General features: G+C 39.1%; 1 protein-coding gene across 50 annotated transcripts in view; it reads left to right on the top strand.

Annotated features, from left to right (window-relative positions):
* Positions 1 to 16,384, top strand: part of RIMS2 (regulating synaptic membrane exocytosis 2) — a 379,504-nt gene that overhangs the window by 261,500 nt on the left and 101,620 nt on the right. For 32 of the 50 annotated variants that reach the window (XM_054167301.1, XM_054167288.1, XM_054167286.1 and 29 more), the window contains 5 exons: positions 3,097 to 3,171; positions 5,464 to 5,535; positions 7,061 to 7,240; positions 8,360 to 8,469; positions 9,292 to 9,324. In XM_054167301.1, the coding sequence (XP_054023276.1) occupies positions 3,097 to 3,171; positions 5,464 to 5,535; positions 7,061 to 7,240; positions 8,360 to 8,469; positions 9,292 to 9,324 (470 nt within the window). Of the gene's footprint in view, positions 1 to 3,096; positions 3,172 to 5,463; positions 5,536 to 7,060; positions 7,241 to 8,359; positions 8,470 to 9,291; positions 9,325 to 12,373; positions 12,428 to 13,956; positions 14,002 to 16,384 lie in introns of all 50 variants that reach the window. The other 18 variants (XM_054167290.1, XM_054167289.1, XM_054167304.1 and 15 more) reach the window with 7 other exon arrangements.

Raw genomic sequence — 16,384 nt, 5'->3', positions numbered from 1 at the left:
TTGTCCTTCAATACTTTAAGGCAAGTTTCTCTGTTCTGTAGAGAGGAGAGAGTTGTAAGGGTCTTTTGGCTCAACATTTGTGCAGCCACAGAGACTTGTCTGAGACCATATTTCTTCCTTAGCTTTTTGAACAGAGTGCAAGTGTTTGCTGGCTCTTCAATTTGAATGCTTGAGGTATACCCTTAAGTTGTGCTTATGGCAAGGGCCATGCTTATTAATTCTACCTGTGAAACTTTAGAAGCATTCTGAAAGTGGACAGCATTTGGTGAGGGCTGGAAGGATTAATTACTGTATAGATGATAACAGAGGTAAATATCAGGGAAAAATACAGGTTTGTAGCTTGAAAAATAAACTTATTTGTTAGTGGTCTGACTCTGTTTAAATTTAGCTCAAAAAAGCTGTGGAAAAGAGGGCCAAGAATATTTGTTATGAACCAATGTGACTTTCAGGTAGACTATAAGGCACGGAACATAATAGAATGAAGACTATGAACTGAATCAATGGATTTACAGAATGCCTTTAACAGCAACAGTGTGTTATTTTGTTCATTCATAAATTAAGAGTATAAAAGATAGTAAAGTCATGTACAGCTGCTTATCTTGGAGTTATTTGGTTAATCATAGCCTCATAAAGTGTTAGAGCTTCAGTAAGGTCAGAATCACAGGTCTATTGCCAAAACTTCAGGCAGATAAACATATTTGTAATCTTTAGCCCAATTTGGGATAATTTACTACTTAAATGCTTGCTATATTATTCATCTTTTAAAATGTTAGTGGTGAAAAGGAGGTCAACTAAGTAGAGTATGCTAAGTACAAATAAAGGTTATTGAAGATCTAATGAGAAAAAAAAAAAAGAATCCCACAAAATCCACCAGGAAATAAATAGTTCTCAAATTCCAAATGTTGTACTGCTCTGGACAAAGGCACATTTAGGTACCTGATTAATTTTAAGCCTACAACTAAATGACTTGATTAGTCTCTAGTCTTAAGTCCTCCAGTCAACTGCACTTGGACATTCAAACCCTGCTGGGAAATGATTTTTCTCTCAATGCTTCCCTCTCAAGCTTCTCCATGCATTTTGTTATGGACCACTTTGTCTTCAGTGGTGAAATGCATGTTCATTAAAACCTTTGAACGTTCCTGTCATGGAACATACATTGCTCATGCATTTTGACACAGCATCCAAGTTGAGTGACTGAAATAGTGAGTCTGAAATAGGAAACAGTGTGAAATAAAGTCATAAAGCTGGACACACTTCTACTTTTAGTGACTTTCTGTTTTTAACAACTTGGAGAGAATGACATCTATATATATTCAGTTACAAAATTGAGCTGAGGTGGGGGAGGATTTTAGCCCTCTGAGAATGTCAAGTTCCTAGTTTTATCAGGCTCTTCAGTGACATATCTCATGAAGACAGAGATGTGTTGCTGCAGTATGATTCTTAAATATGTGTCAGTTGAGGGTCTGTGTTAAAGACACTGGAAGTTGGAAGCACTTGGCAAAATACAAGGTACCATGAAAGGCAGCAGGCTATGCAAATGAAAATGTATGGGGGAGGTACGAGAAACAATAATTGAATAGCAAACAACCTATTATACTACAGCAAAAATCCACACAAAGCTTGCAGACTTTTAAATTAGTAGTGAAAGAATAGCTACAAACATTTTGTCTTATAGACACAATGAAATATGAACAAATGTTAATAACATAAAGCACGGTAAAGAAATTGGTAAGACAGAAGGCAATGCATAGGTTACTTGAATTCATTGGTCCACCTCTGCGTAAGGAAATAGTAGTCTGCAAGATTCATATGTTTTTTAACTACCTTTAAGTAAAATACTGATGACTGCCTGACAGTAGTTGAAATGAGCTACTTGAATGAAGTTAGTAGTAGTATTATAAGCTCATTTTCTGTGTGTGCTTTCATTTGAGTGCAGTTACAAATGCTGTTAACTGGAAGTTCAGAAGCCTCTTTCTCAAAGGCATTCACCACTTGTTTTTATTTGTTGAATGCTGAGGATTTTCTATGAAGAAGTTGCTGGCATTTTTACTGTTTCCCCTTCAAATGCACAAGTTGCTTTTCTATTCTCCCAAAATACACACAGCTAATTGGGTCTGGTTTTACAGACCCAATATGAAATATTTCAGCACACCATTTCAGTTTGTATTGTTCCAGAACTGACACTATTTAGGGATGTTATTGATATTTGATTGGAATAGCTACCACAAACCTCTGATTTCATCCATGGAATCATTAATTTGGGAACCTTGGAAAAACTATCTGGTCTAACTTTCTCCTTAAAGCAGTGCTTTGCTATTCCTTGGTAAATCTATGGGTGATGAAATCTATTTTGGGGAGTGAATCTCTACAGATAAGAACTTTCTTTAAGCATTTTTATAATTGTACCATGCCATCACATGTTAGCATGATTAGAATGTCTACAGTAGAATCCCCAAAGTGACTGCAGTGTCATTTACTAACCCAGGCAAGCAGTTAAGCAGATGAGTTTCTGTAGCTGTCGAAGTCTGCGCATAACACTATGGAGCACTGGCTTCACAGCCAAGTTCTCTGCTTTGCCTGCTTAGCTGAGTTAGCTAGAAGAAAAGTAGTTCAGATACTGGCATGTTACAGTTTAGTAATGCTTGTGACTGTCATGTAAACATACCTGTAGTTCTCACATACACCATAGTGCAATGTGTGTGTGAATAGATCCTGTGAGTGTGTGCATGTATGTGCATAGATCTATACACACCATACATGTAAAGCATGGTCCAATATTACTTCAACAAAAATAGCTTGCTTGGATTCCTGGGTTTGTTTATTTTATGACAATACCTAAAAGCATTCAATTTTTGGCCTTCAAAAACTATAGCAGCCCATCATTGTATGTTAAGTTTCTTTGTAGGTATAGGTGAGTGCTTTGGGGAGATACCCAGTCAGCAGTCTATCTCGATAGTTGGCAGTTTACTGCTCCTTCCCATTTTCCCCCTTTCCATTGCAATACTGCAGTTTGCTTGGTGCTAGAAATCTCCCTCGTTTGTAGACATGCTTATCTGTGTTGTGCTAACAGAGGATCTTGTGTCTGTGACTAAACAGCAAAGTTCCTATAGCTAGTAGAAGAATAATATGTCCAAGGATTGAAATCCAGCAGCCATCCACAGACACTGACAGGTATTACCATTGTATGTTAGCTGCAGTTTGAAACGATGACCATTAGAAAACGTACCCCTGTCTTTTTCTTGTTCTGTGCTCAGTGTTTCTAGATGCAAGAAGGTGCATTAGGAGCTGGACTGTAGCCACTGTAATCCTACAGCAAACCTATTTTTATTTCTTCAGCTTTTTGTTACAACTTAGTCCTAAAACTGTGATCGGCACCATCTTATAGCTTGCTATTTTTCGGTCTTGTACACAGTAAAAGAATTTAACATTGGCAGCCAAATAAATTTATTTTAACTTCCCTTATTTTGGGGGGAGAAAAATAACTTTTATTTGTGTTACAAGCTGTTATGATGGCTTGCTGTTGCAAAATGTTCATCTTCGATAAGGTGCTGGTTTTTCCCCGCAGAGGTTTAGCTCAACGATTGCATTCACCTACCAAAAACTCTCCTTTTTTATTTGCAAAGAAAAGTAACAAGTCTGAAAAATCAAAAATTAGAAACAGTTTTGGTGGTCTGCATTGGGAAAAGAGTTAGTGTTTGAAATGTCCAGAATGTGAATACAGAACAATGCAGATAAATCAGTAGTTAAACCAAGATGTTGTAGCAGCTTTTGTTAGATACTGTAGTTCCTAGTGTTTACCTTGGTACCTCCATAGTATGAGATGCTAGTCCTAATTTTTTTTATGTGTTTGGAATATTAACTTAGATTGTAGATAAACACAGAGCTTTCTGCATGGTGATTTAAGGAGAGCTCGAATGGTTTCGGAGTTGCTTGGCTGAGAAGCAAAAAGTGTGCTGTACTCTTTCCTCAGTGCATGGGAGAGTTGCAGGCTCACAAGTCTTGTTAGCTTTGACGGGGGCACAGGCCACCTACCACACAGATTTTCCTTAGAAAAAGGAGAAGGATACTGTGATAGGCAATACTGAGTGCAGGAAGTCATTCTCTGACATTTAATAAACTCTATTTTTTATAGTGAAAAGTCTGATAGCAAAGATAAACATCTCTAGCAGCCATTAAAGTATTATTTAGATGTTGAATAATTTCTCTTAGGCTATTTTCCTCTCTAAGAATCATCAATTCACATGATATGAATTATCATGAGAAAAGAGGAAATTTCCATCAGCATAACTGGGGAGCATAAACCCTCATGAATATCTGAAAAGTTATGAACTTCTGTTTTTTATTCATGAGGTCTTTTTAAAAGTCCCACTCTTGGCTGAATTGTGATACTGATGTGCATGCTATGGAAAGCAAGGAGCTTTCCTGCCCAGGCAGGTTATTGGAGTGATGGGACAGTTTGTGTCTAAAGAACTCGATCATACAGCACATATGATTACTGTTTAAAGGACAAAAAACATGGGAGGACAAAGAACAGTCAGTACATCTATCTTGAGTTGTTCTTTATATGTGTGTGACCTAAAACAACACACTGCAGTTTTCAAGTGGAAGACTTGTGTGCTTGTACAGTCCATCATTTGCTGCTGTGGGTACTGAGAGGGTCACAGCATGTAGCTTGAGGACAGTCTGCAAAACAAGAGTGATGCCAAAGCTTTACCTAAAAGCAAAAGGTTCACCGTCAGAATTCACCTTCCCCTTTACTTATGGCAGCTCTTGAAGCCTTTATCTGTAGTGATTAGCTGCAGTGGCTGCATGATGCTCTGCAGAATACAGAACCTGCCCATTAAGCCATTAGTATGATCCTAACAGTAATGCCTCCCTGCCTTCTAATACAGGGAATGGCTCACAGCTCTAATATTCTAAAAAATACTTTTCATACTATAGCTAAAGAGAATGAGGCCTTAGGAGTAACAAGTAAAAAGGACTTAACTTCTCCTGAAGTGTTTGTGAGAATCATGTGGTTGTTACTCACCTGTTCTGTATGTGATGCTGGCTGCTGGAAGGAGAGAGAAATAGAGACTGGAAGGATACCTCTGCTGTGCTCCTGCAGTCCCTCACTCACAGGGAGGGGAAGGGTTGTTCTAGCTCTCTCCTTGTGACAGACTCAAAGAGAAAGTCTCTGAGCTCACAAGGTTTCTTAAATATGTAGGTGAACAAGGTAGGGGTGGGTTGTCTGGCCCCTGCTCATATTCTGTTCTAATTTTGTTGACTTTACAAATATTTTTGTTCTTGGACTTTGTTCTCACAGCCTTAAGTATTTATTCCAATGGTAATTTTTTTTTGACCACCATGCTGATGGCTGGTATTTTCCTGACCTTCCATAGCACTGACACTTCTCTTAAACACTTACTTGAAATGAGCATCAAAGCTAAGGTTGTGTTTCTTTGTCTATTCACGATGTAAAAGAAGCGAGACAGTGGATGTTTTTGCTGAGGAAGCTTCCCATTCAGAAACAGAACTGGTAGAAGAAGAAGTGAGGTAATTTTGTTGTGGTTTTGTACCAGGCTTATCGTACTTTCCCTCTAATCTTTAGTGCCTCAGCTTACAATTGCCATTATGTGTCTCACTGTGGCGTGTTTGCTTGTTAGGAGCTTGTAGATGTAGGTCCATGGTGAATGGTATTATTCTGAACCTGTCTGTGGCAATTCCTTTGTATGCTCTGGGAGTCCAATCATTACCTCATGGAAGGCCTGAAGAGACATTCATTTTAATGAATCTTCTGTCAATCCTTTCAGCAAAGCTAGTCACCCCAGAGACAACTTACACGCTGTCTCAATATGGGTTTTAGAAGTAAAATGCTGTTAATAACATAAGAACCTTCATAATGAGGCTGCGGTATGGCTCTCTGTTTTTTTGATACTAATTAAAATTTGGCTTCTTGTTACACTTAATCACCATCCAGTCACTCTTTGTATTAACTGATTCCATTGTAAAATGCATGACTTAGCTCAAGGAAAAGTCCTGAAGCCTACACGTTCCCCATTTGTATTCTACAGCTGTTCAGTTACTCAAGGAGAGCTGGAGGAGTGTCAGTTTAATGAGTGTTCCCATCATAATAAGTAATACCACCAGGGGATGGATTTTACTTTTAAAGTTTCTTTGATTTAATGTGTTTTAGGACAGGGATAGCAAGTATCACTCCTTGCAAACAGACCAATTACACTGTGAAAAAAAGGTGACACTTGATTACTTTCTGGAAGCAACGGCATAATTAATTGCCTAAGATAGTAAAAGAGCAGAATGCTTGATCAGCAAATTCTCTTCTGCTCAGTCTAAATTCTCTCCATTGCAACTCTAATGGTAGCCTTTTCCATTGCTGTTTTGGCACAGTTCTTTAGGCTTTGGGCTAGAAGAGTTCCTTTCTTATTAGAGACCAAACTTTATCTAGCTGGTGGAACCTCTGCAAGTACTAAGGATGTAGATTTTCATCTGACTGCATTCCAAGCACCATACATGAAGCCATCACTATAGCCTAGCCTATATTTTGACACATATCCCGAGTCTAATAATAGTTAACACTGCAACATAGTAATTATAGCATCTGGAATAGGAGTGCTACCTCTAAAGACAATGCAGTCTGGGAAAAATCTAGTCATGTGAGTAAAAATGCTCAATCGAGACACACAATTCAATGAGTTCTTAGCTTTACTGAGACTTAACATTATGTCATCTATTCTGTTCTGCCAAGTTTGATGTATTAATTAACAAAATAACAACATTTTTTTTTTTACCCAGAAATTGTCAGGAAACAGACTATTGCATGGGTAGTCATTACTGAGACATTGGAAACATTTCAGCCCATTTATCAAGAGTATGGAGCAAGCCAAATCATACATGTATATAAAAAAATGTATGTTATTAAGGAACAAACTCAGAATAATGCCCCCTGCTTCCAAGCCGAACATAACAACATATTTTGCTCCAAACCAGTGTCATGCAGCATATTTTATAATTAATAGAAAAGCTAAAGGTCAACTGAGCTGCTTTCTGACTAACATTACAGGAATTGTGAAGCAGCAGATAGACAGCCATATCAAAGATCCAGATCAACAGAGCAACGTCCTATGCTAGAGCGGACCAACTCCCGCTCCCGATCCACAGAGCGTCCTGACTCAAACCTCATCAGGTCGATGCCTTCATTAATGACTGGAAGATCTGCCCCTCCTTCACCTGCCTTACCGAGGTGAAACAGACAAATCAATCAGACTAATCCCCTTCTGCCCCACCAGCTCACCATTTTATTTTCCTAGTAGCTAATTGGTATCGCCTCATCCTTAGCCGATCACTAGTAGCAACAGATACTAACCCTTTCAGCACCAACACACTATTTATATTCTGCTCTGGATATAATAGTGTGGTTGCCTTTGCAAACTGTTTGCTGACGGTGTTTCAGTACATTTGTTTGTGATTTCTCATTTATCAGGAATCTTGGGTGGTTTCCCACATAAAGCAACTCATAATTATCATATTCTTCTCCTGCAGTATGAGAAATTGTTTGTGTTCATCAGACATCGCTTATGGAGCAACCATCATAACAACATCAACTGAAACTATTTATATATATATGAAAAAAGAAATATATATATATAAGTTTCTTGAAATGGACTGTACTAACTTTGTCTATTAATTACCATTTTAACCACCATTTTCTCTGACAACATTTTACTGTGCCATAGTCTGTACTGTTCCTGTTTGAGTGCTATACTTTACTGATTGACATTTGGAAGATTTCTGTGCATTACTCTTAGCTTAAATAAACAAGAAAATGATTTTGGTGTAGCTGATGTTGAATAAAGCCTCTCCTTATTTTAGAGCTGCAGAATACATTCTTTCATTTTCTGAAAGTTCTGAGATCCCCAGTGCAAGGTAGAGCCAAATACCAGTGTCTTTTCTCAGTTTATTGCTTTGTTTAGACAAATCTCTGTCATCTCTTTGCCACTTAATGGTAATTTAATCAAATACCAGCTGAGTAAAGATCATTGACTTTGACTTGTGAGTAATTTTCTGTGTATGTGGGTATTATATCCATATGCACATGAATATACACACAATGCAATTTCTGGCTTGACTGTGCAAACCAGCATCTTACAGATGTTCAGCCTCCCTTTGGCTTCCTTTTCTGATTCACAGAGAGATTTCTCTTTATAACCAGCCTCTTTCTGAAAAGAGTTAGTTTCATTGTGGGACTGCAAGGGTTCCAAATGATCTAAAGCCTGCTCAGGCATGTTATCAGTTCTCAATGGTGTTTAAGAATGAATTTGTCATTTAATGGCTGTGATTTGTTTTAATATGTGTCTCATAGGTCACATCCTCGAACCGGCTCTGTTCAGACAAGTCCATCAAGCACTCCAGTAGTAGGGCGAAGGGGCAGGCAGTTACCACAGCTCCCACCCAAGGGCACACTGGAGAGAAGTAAGTGTATGTTTTTCTCCTTACTGACCTGGCAAAACTGCTCATGAAGGTAGATTACATTTCTTATTTTTTCTTTTGGTATTGCAGTTGAAATCTCTTCAGTTCTTGTGTGCAGAATTAGGATTTAACAGCAGTGTATTTTGTGCTGTATCTTCTTCTATTATGTTTTAGAATCTATTAGACTCTTGGTTGAAGCAAATCATCAGCCGTACAACAATCAGCAAGAGTGCAGTGTACATGAGCCAAGATGGACTAACTATTAGCGCAATCCTGTTCCTTTTAAACGCAATAGATGCTCTGGCACTGACTTCAACAGGCACAGGAAATGATTTTTGTGTGCTGTTTAGTGATGAAACCTGGCTTTATGGGGAGTCAGGAGCATAGCTGATCACTTGTGGGCTCACGTGGAGTGTGTCATATAACACCTCTGCACCTCGAAACAGGGAGAGCAAGAAGAGAAGTAATAATCCTGCAAATAAGAAAGGTCAGCAAGTTATTTAATGATTCCTGTTTTGCTGGTACTGTAATTGTGCTGATCTTTAATGTCTTCTAAAAGTACTGCTCAATGAAGACATTTTCCAAAATGTTTAGAGACAGAGATACAGAAATACATTTTTAATACCAAATACATTCTCTCCCTTCCACATCTGATAGATGTGCTCTGCAAAATGAGTCTAAATGGCCATATACAATCCTTTCCTTTTTTTTTAATCCTTTGTAAGTTGTATATTATATCTTTTATAAAGCTTCTGTTGTTTTTAACCCCTGTGCTTTGGTTCCCTTTTGTTTGTTTGTTTGTTTTGTTTTTGTTACTTTCCCTAGACAATGGAGACAAGGAGATAGAATCTTATGAAGGTCTGTACATAAAGGAGGGTTTGTTTTTCACCTGAAAGCCTTTTTCAGGGGCTGTAGAGGGAAAAAGAAACCCAACTGCAATTGATGTTACTCGATTGCTCCTAGTCAGAAGTATTGTCACAAGGATTTAGTCTTTTTAATATTCAGACCTGTGGCTGATAAATGATGCAGAATTCTCCACACACACAAAAGACATGAAGTAATACTGTCTAACCACAATGATCATCATCATCATCAGAAAAGTACCTAGACATGTCCTGGTTTATGAAGACCAAGGCTTTACACTGAACAAATGAGAGTACTTCAGTTAGCCTCCATACACATGTATCTTGCCAGGATCAGCAATTCAGGCACATACTGAAATGTAAACATTTGAGGTTATTTGGCACATTTGATGTTAGTCATTCAGGCAGGTATGTTATAATGTTACACAGCTGCTGAATTACTGGGTGATTTTCAAACAACACAGGAGTAAAATTCAATTCAGTTATGATAGTCTTTTAAAAAGTTAAAATACTTCTGCTTAAAATCAAATCCCCTGTTACTGTACACCATTAAAACCATTTCATTTGCTTAATAGCAAGCCACAAGATATCAATTGCAGTCCTTTGTTATACCACTGAGGTTCTATATGTAGTATTAATGTATCTGTCTCATCAGACTTTTTAATTGAGTGTTTGCAGTGTTTATTTCCATTCTGGAAGCAAAGCTTCATGAAAAGAGAACCCTTTTCTCAGATCATCCCCCTTAGAATATTCATTTCTCTGTCGTCTTGTGTGTTGTGAAATGCCTATATCAAATACGGTGTAGATATGCCAGGAAATCAGCACATCTGAGCACGTGATGTTTGCTGGCATTGCTGCATATGCTTGTGTGTTTCACCACTCTCCCCTCTTCTTTGCTTAGTACATCTATTTAGACTGTGAGCTCTCTAGGGCAGCAGTTGTGAAGCGCTGCCTCTTTCTCCTGCGTTCAATTAGTGAGGGTATCAGTCTTATTTACATCTTAGGCTCCAGAGAGGAAAATAGAATAAATACAATAAAATAATTATTTTTTATAAGAGAGCTAGAATTCTTTGCTCTGGTAAGTACTGTTGGGATTTGAGAAATTCTACTTGTTTGTACTGGAAGACTGAGTAGTATTTTCCTGTACCTCTGTCTAAAGTAGTCTTGTTAATAATCTGGGTGATACAGACTTGCCAAATCCACGGGTATTAGAGTTTTAATACACAGTCAAAATATCATCAGTGACTCCAGATACAGTAAGTAGACACATTTCATGGTGAATTTTACATGCATAAGGGTGGTAAAGGTTGAAAACGTCATACAGAGATACAGCATTCAAGGAATTGTTTGTAATTTTCTGTCATGAATCAAACCCTTCTATTCTAACAGCAATACAGTTCTGCTTTGAAGCTTTTCCTATCCTTTAGGATTTTCTAGTCCTTTTCCTTAAGGAGTAAAAGATCCATTATAGAGAAAAAGGAATTGGAAGTCATCTTAGTTTCGTATAAGAGAAAAGCATCAGTTCTCTGTAGCTCCTGCGCTAGTCTTGTTTAGTCAGATTTGGATGTTCTGTGTTTGCTACAGGGTTGAAACAGCATAACATTGCTTAAAAAGTAGAAGAAATGCATGGACTTCAGTAGAAATGATGGAGTAATATGCAGTTGAAGAGGGATTTTTCCCCCCCACCCCGATAAAGCACTCGGTATTGTGTGGGGTATGGTGTGCTTATGCCTGTGTGACTAGAACTGGAAGGGAAGGCATCAACAACTCCAGGGAACTGCTTTCCAGATTAGCATCAAAATTAAAAGACATTGACTGGGGGGGGATTTAGTTCAATAAGCTGTATTATGTGGTTGCAGGTTTTTGCTCCAGGTTTCCCCAGAATAATTTGTTTCAGATTTCTGAAGCAGCCAGAGAAGTGTGTTTTTCAGAAACCCAGCTGTGAGTAGCTGGATGCATGCAGAGTGCTGACCAATTCCTTAGCAGGCTGCCTAGAGCAAAACAACAATCCCTGGATGCCAAGAACAACATCCTCATGCTGGCACCCTTGGATTGGAACATGCTGCAGAAGCCACCTCCTTGATGTGCTGGCACCTCTTATTGGGAAAACATTTTTAGCTTATCTATATGGTTGGGTTTTACTGGTTAAGGAATTGATATCAAAGAGTATAAAAAACAGCCACTCTGAGCTATAAGGTAGATTGGGGGGATAGGGCTTCTCTAGGGAGTTTGCCTGGGGATTTGGCCAGGGCTCAGGTGTAGGGATGCTGCTAGGGACATGCTTGGGAATTCTGCTTCTGTTGGTGAGCTACTTCTGGCTAAGGCTCCGGTGTAAGGATGCTGCTAGGGATATGCTCAGGACATCTTTGTCTGCTTTGTCTGTTAAGGGCTTTGGGGACTTCTGCTGTTAAGAGCACTCTAAGACTGTAATGCTAGGGACTCTGTAATGGCATAATAAAGGACTTCAGAGAAGACTTCTGAGATCCTCTGCTCTCTGCATTTCTGGAATCTGGCTGTATGGCAGCAGGGTTTATGCCTTCATTCATCACCCAGTGGCAACATGTTATAAGGGCTCTACAACTACATTCAGCTCCCCTGCACCAGGGGATGATAATTTTAGCTGTGCTTTTTGAGGAGAGAGGCTTGGACTTTTATTTCTTGATAAATTAAAGCAAAATAAAGCAGAAGATGCTTGTAAGGTAATTATCTACTTCTATACACCTGCCTTCTCTGCTTTAGTACATATTGTCTGCTTGCTGCAAGAAGTTGACAACAAGGGGTATTCAGGGCTGCATGTGACTGTCATTACTTTCAGAGGAATCTCACTGGAGCAAACCTGAGATATTAATGACAAATAACACAAGGATTTATTTAATCTTAAATGAATTGACAAAATAATTTATGCCACAGACTGAGGGTTTGTATGTTACTGTGAGTGTCTTTTGTTTGATATTTACCTTTTATTTGAGCAGCTTGTAACCAAGTGTGCATGTTTTTGTCTTGTTCCACCCCCACCCCGTTGTGTCTTGCTTATGCAAATGCAGCAGGAGATGAAGAAAGCAAGCATACTGGAGTTCAGCAGTCAGAGGTTAAGGCAGGTCTGTCTGACCACAAGTGCCTGTCTCCTTTAGAAATGTTTTCCCCTGAGCATGTAGGGAAGCTTTACCAACCAGCTTGGAAATACATTAAAAATCAAAGCCCACAGAGTAATGATATCACTTTGTGTCTGAACAAGGCAAATGGATGTAGCATAGGTTTTTTTTACCAGTTTGTGAATGCTTCTGATAGTTCAACCTACACACACAAAAAGGCATTTTTAATTAATTTTGTTTATCCTTTATGAAGTGAATCTGTCACTAAGTCTTAGCAGATCGGGGTGGACACCCCTTAGGTGTGATGCTCTGTACTTTGCATTGATTGAAGTAAACATTATGACATCATGACACTTGCTTTTCTTCTAGTTCATGTAGGCAGACTGTTGATGCTCAATAAAAGTAGTAGGAAAGTGCATGACATGGAAATACTTGGACTACTTTGTGTTGTGTCCCTCATCCTGCTTGGGAGACAGTTCAGCTGGTAGAGAAAGGAAGCTGATGTGATGATGATCAAATCAAAGAGATGCAAATATTTTGTCAACTCAAACACCCTGTGATTGAAAGATACAACTTTGCTTTCTAATTTCAGGGAACACACACACTGTACAAGTTCAGAGACACGCAGAGATCTTTTTTCAGGCATCATTTTTTCTGCTCTTGTTTCTTTCTCAAAGGAAGAATCATAAGTGCATAAATGTGCATTTATGTGCCCTGCCAATAGGGCACTCTGTTTTCCCTGTTGATAAGTGTCTGAGACAATACTTAACAGTGGTGGATGTGGAAGTGTAGCCCAGATAAGCATTTCTGGTTACAAATGTTTGAGGCTAGACCAATGCTAAACTTAGCTGCCTAAAGGTAAGCAGTGCAGCACATACCTCACGGTCTACAGAATGAAGCCCAGAGAAGAATAATGCACTGACAGCATTACTGCAGTTATGTGAAGAGAATTAAATGCTACAGAAGGGTGGCCCAAAAAAAATGGCAGGCTGAACAAGAAACACAGCTGGTACTGGCTGGCAGGAGAAATTGCTAGCTAGACAAAAGTATGCCCAAAATGCCATCCCTGCTTAAAGGGGTAAGGCTTGAATCAGAGTTTGTTTGGAATCCCATGTGCTTGACCCTACTCTTATTGCTATTTAAGAGCAGGGGTAATTCCTGTGATAGTGATCGTTGCTCACTCAGCAATCTTGATGCTAGAGGCATTTCAGCATTTGGGAGCTGGAAAGCAGGATTACTTGTACTTTTCTGATTGTAGTTTTCACTTAAGTGTCAAAAGCTTCCTTTAAGATCATTGCCTTCCCATTTTTCATTACACTACAGCCTCCATTTGTGTTGCCTGTGTTACAGTCCTGTCTCTGTGTGTCTTGTTTGCTGTTGTGTTTACTGGTGTGTTGTTCACTGTGTGTCTTGTGATAACAAACGTAGTGCATGGAGTTGCCCTAACCTAGCCTGTGTGTTGTGTAGTCTCGTTGTTTCATCACAGTAGCTGTTCTAACTGCTAATCATCATTGTCTGTTTTTAATGTTGTAAAGATTATGAGGAAAAACACCAAACCCCACCAGTTAATGGGCGAAAAGGCAAGTTGATATTGCTAGTGAATTGTGAGTGCTTGAGAAATTTCACTTACCTCTTGCTGCATGTGTCTGTGGTGCTTAGTTCTGCTAGTTCAAAATCAGTAGCTTTGTGTGTGCCCAGCTTTAATGTGTTGCTCTATTTCTTGCACTTACAATAATTATTTCCAACTGTGGTTTTAAAGTCTTGTTTTGGATTCAAAAGCTCCAGATTGTTTTTTTCCCCTATAGTTAACTGTATTACTGAAGGTGCAGTTTACAGCACCTAGATACGTGACTGTGTTGCCTGTCTGGAACTAGAGGGGCAGTCTCTGTACTTTTGCTCAGTCAGGAATTCTCAGCGTGCCTTGCCCTAAGACAGAAAGTGCAGTTTGCAGACATCAGCAATATTCTTAGAATGGAATCTTCTATTGAAGAGTTTCAGTTTGAAAGGACTTCTAAGATCAAGTCCAACCATTACCTACCTTTACTAAGTCTAGTGCCAAACCATGACTGTTAGACATGTCCTTGTCTGTTATCTGCATTGTCTTCCACTTTTTACCAGGTCTGTATATTTATACATCACTTTATTGTGTATTTTACAAGTTTGGTATATTTTTGCTAGTACCAGGAGGGCTGGACCATTTTAGTGAGGATGTACTGGCTTATGTTATTAGCAAGCATCTCTATTGTCTACTTTTTCATGCTCAACATTCCTTTCTATTTCACATGTTGTAGAAATTTAATATAAACCACTGAAATGTTATCATGTGGATTTAGATTTCTTACCTAAAAATGGACCAGGCATGTTGCCCTGAACAGACACAGTTTACTTTGAAGGTTTATTTGAGCTCGTGCTTCTGAATTGCTATGGTCATTTTGAAGAAATCTCTTATTTTTCCATGTGCTTCTAAAGCCATGTTACATTTAGGCTTTGCCTCATCAATATCTTCTGCTAGTGAATGAAACAGCAGCAAGATAGTGCCTTGGCTTTATTAAAATTTGGTTATTTACATATCCATCTCTACCAGGAGCCCACATGGGGATTAGCCCCTGTTACACTGTTACAGGCTTTCTATTCCCTAGAGTAATTTAGCAGAGGAAATGAAGGGATCAGTAGAGCAGGGATTCAGTTTTTGCTGTGCTGGTTCATTGTGTTGCAGGGGAAACCACACATTTTTTTAATATGCCACTTATTATTTGGTATAGACAGACTGAATGAGATCCCTTTGCAAAGGCTACCCTGTCAGCAGCCCTGCAGAATAAATGCATGGGGTCACCTCCCTTACTCTAGTGGCTGTGCCACCACAGTCCTGAGTGAATTTGAATGCTGGAAGTCTGCTCCTATAGCCCTAATACATAGTAGTTACCAGAGAGTTCAATGTCCTATACCTTTAAGATTCAGATTCCAATCCTGGGAAAGCTGGAGGTTTTTGCTACTTACTTGAGGTAGACAAACCAATCACCAGTGACTGACTCAGACTAAAGCTGGTTTAGTTCTCAGTTTATCATCAATTCCTTCAACAAAGCAAATATTTTGTATATAAATGTATTATTTGCACAGTAAACTGAAGACTACCAGGCTGTATTTAAGACAGTTTGTTTTCATATATTGATTGGTTTTTCTAGGATGCCCATTTCATGTTTTAGAAGTTTCTTCTGCAGAGCTCCTCTACTCTGAGAGGATGGTCTGTGCCCAAAATTTTACTTCAAATATTTATTGCCAATTTTTCCTCAGGCCTTTTGCATTTCTCTTTCATGCACTTTTGTATGACACCTTTTGATCATCTGAGTCTGCGAGAAAGGGCCCAGGGTAATTCTGTCCTTTATTGTCTTAATCTAGGATGCATAAAAGATGGTATAGTTACCAAAGCAAAATTTTAAGCCCTTCAGGTTATGAATTCCCCTGGCTGTTAGAGTGTTTTTCATAATTACACAACAGCTTTATTTTATGGGAATTGGGAATGCACTCCAGCTCTCATCTCCTAAGCTGCAAAGTGTCTGGAGGCTGTCTCTAAACAGAGTCTATACCAAGACAAGACCCAAGTCACTGAGTCCTCCCCTTTCTATGCATTCTGGTTTCTGCATGCATAGGAGCCCCACCGCTTTTTTGAGCAGTCTGGATGCCTGAGGAGCTGGAATTGAAAGTATGCTGTATCCCAGACTGGCTGCACAGTTTAGACACAATCTAAAGAGTTTAGGTGACTGAAGTGCAAAGCAGGCAGAGTGAAGGGACCCCAGACAAAGAAGTGTGCTGACAGAGGGACCTGCTTGACTGGCTTGCAGAAGCAGTGTGTACATCTGCTTTTTTTGAAAAGCAAGCATGTGGCTGCCATGCCAGAGGGAGCTCTCATCCTGCTGACTGACCTGAGCACCTTCTTCCATTTAAGACAATTTGTGATTCCTGGGA

Source organism: Dryobates pubescens, chromosome 14, assembly GCF_014839835.1.
Source record: "Dryobates pubescens isolate bDryPub1 chromosome 14, bDryPub1.pri, whole genome shotgun sequence".
Classification (NCBI taxonomy): Eukaryota; Metazoa; Chordata; class Aves; order Piciformes; family Picidae; genus Dryobates; species Dryobates pubescens.
The sequence above is the reverse complement of the archived record's forward strand: the minus strand, read 5'-3'. Positions and strand labels throughout refer to the sequence as shown.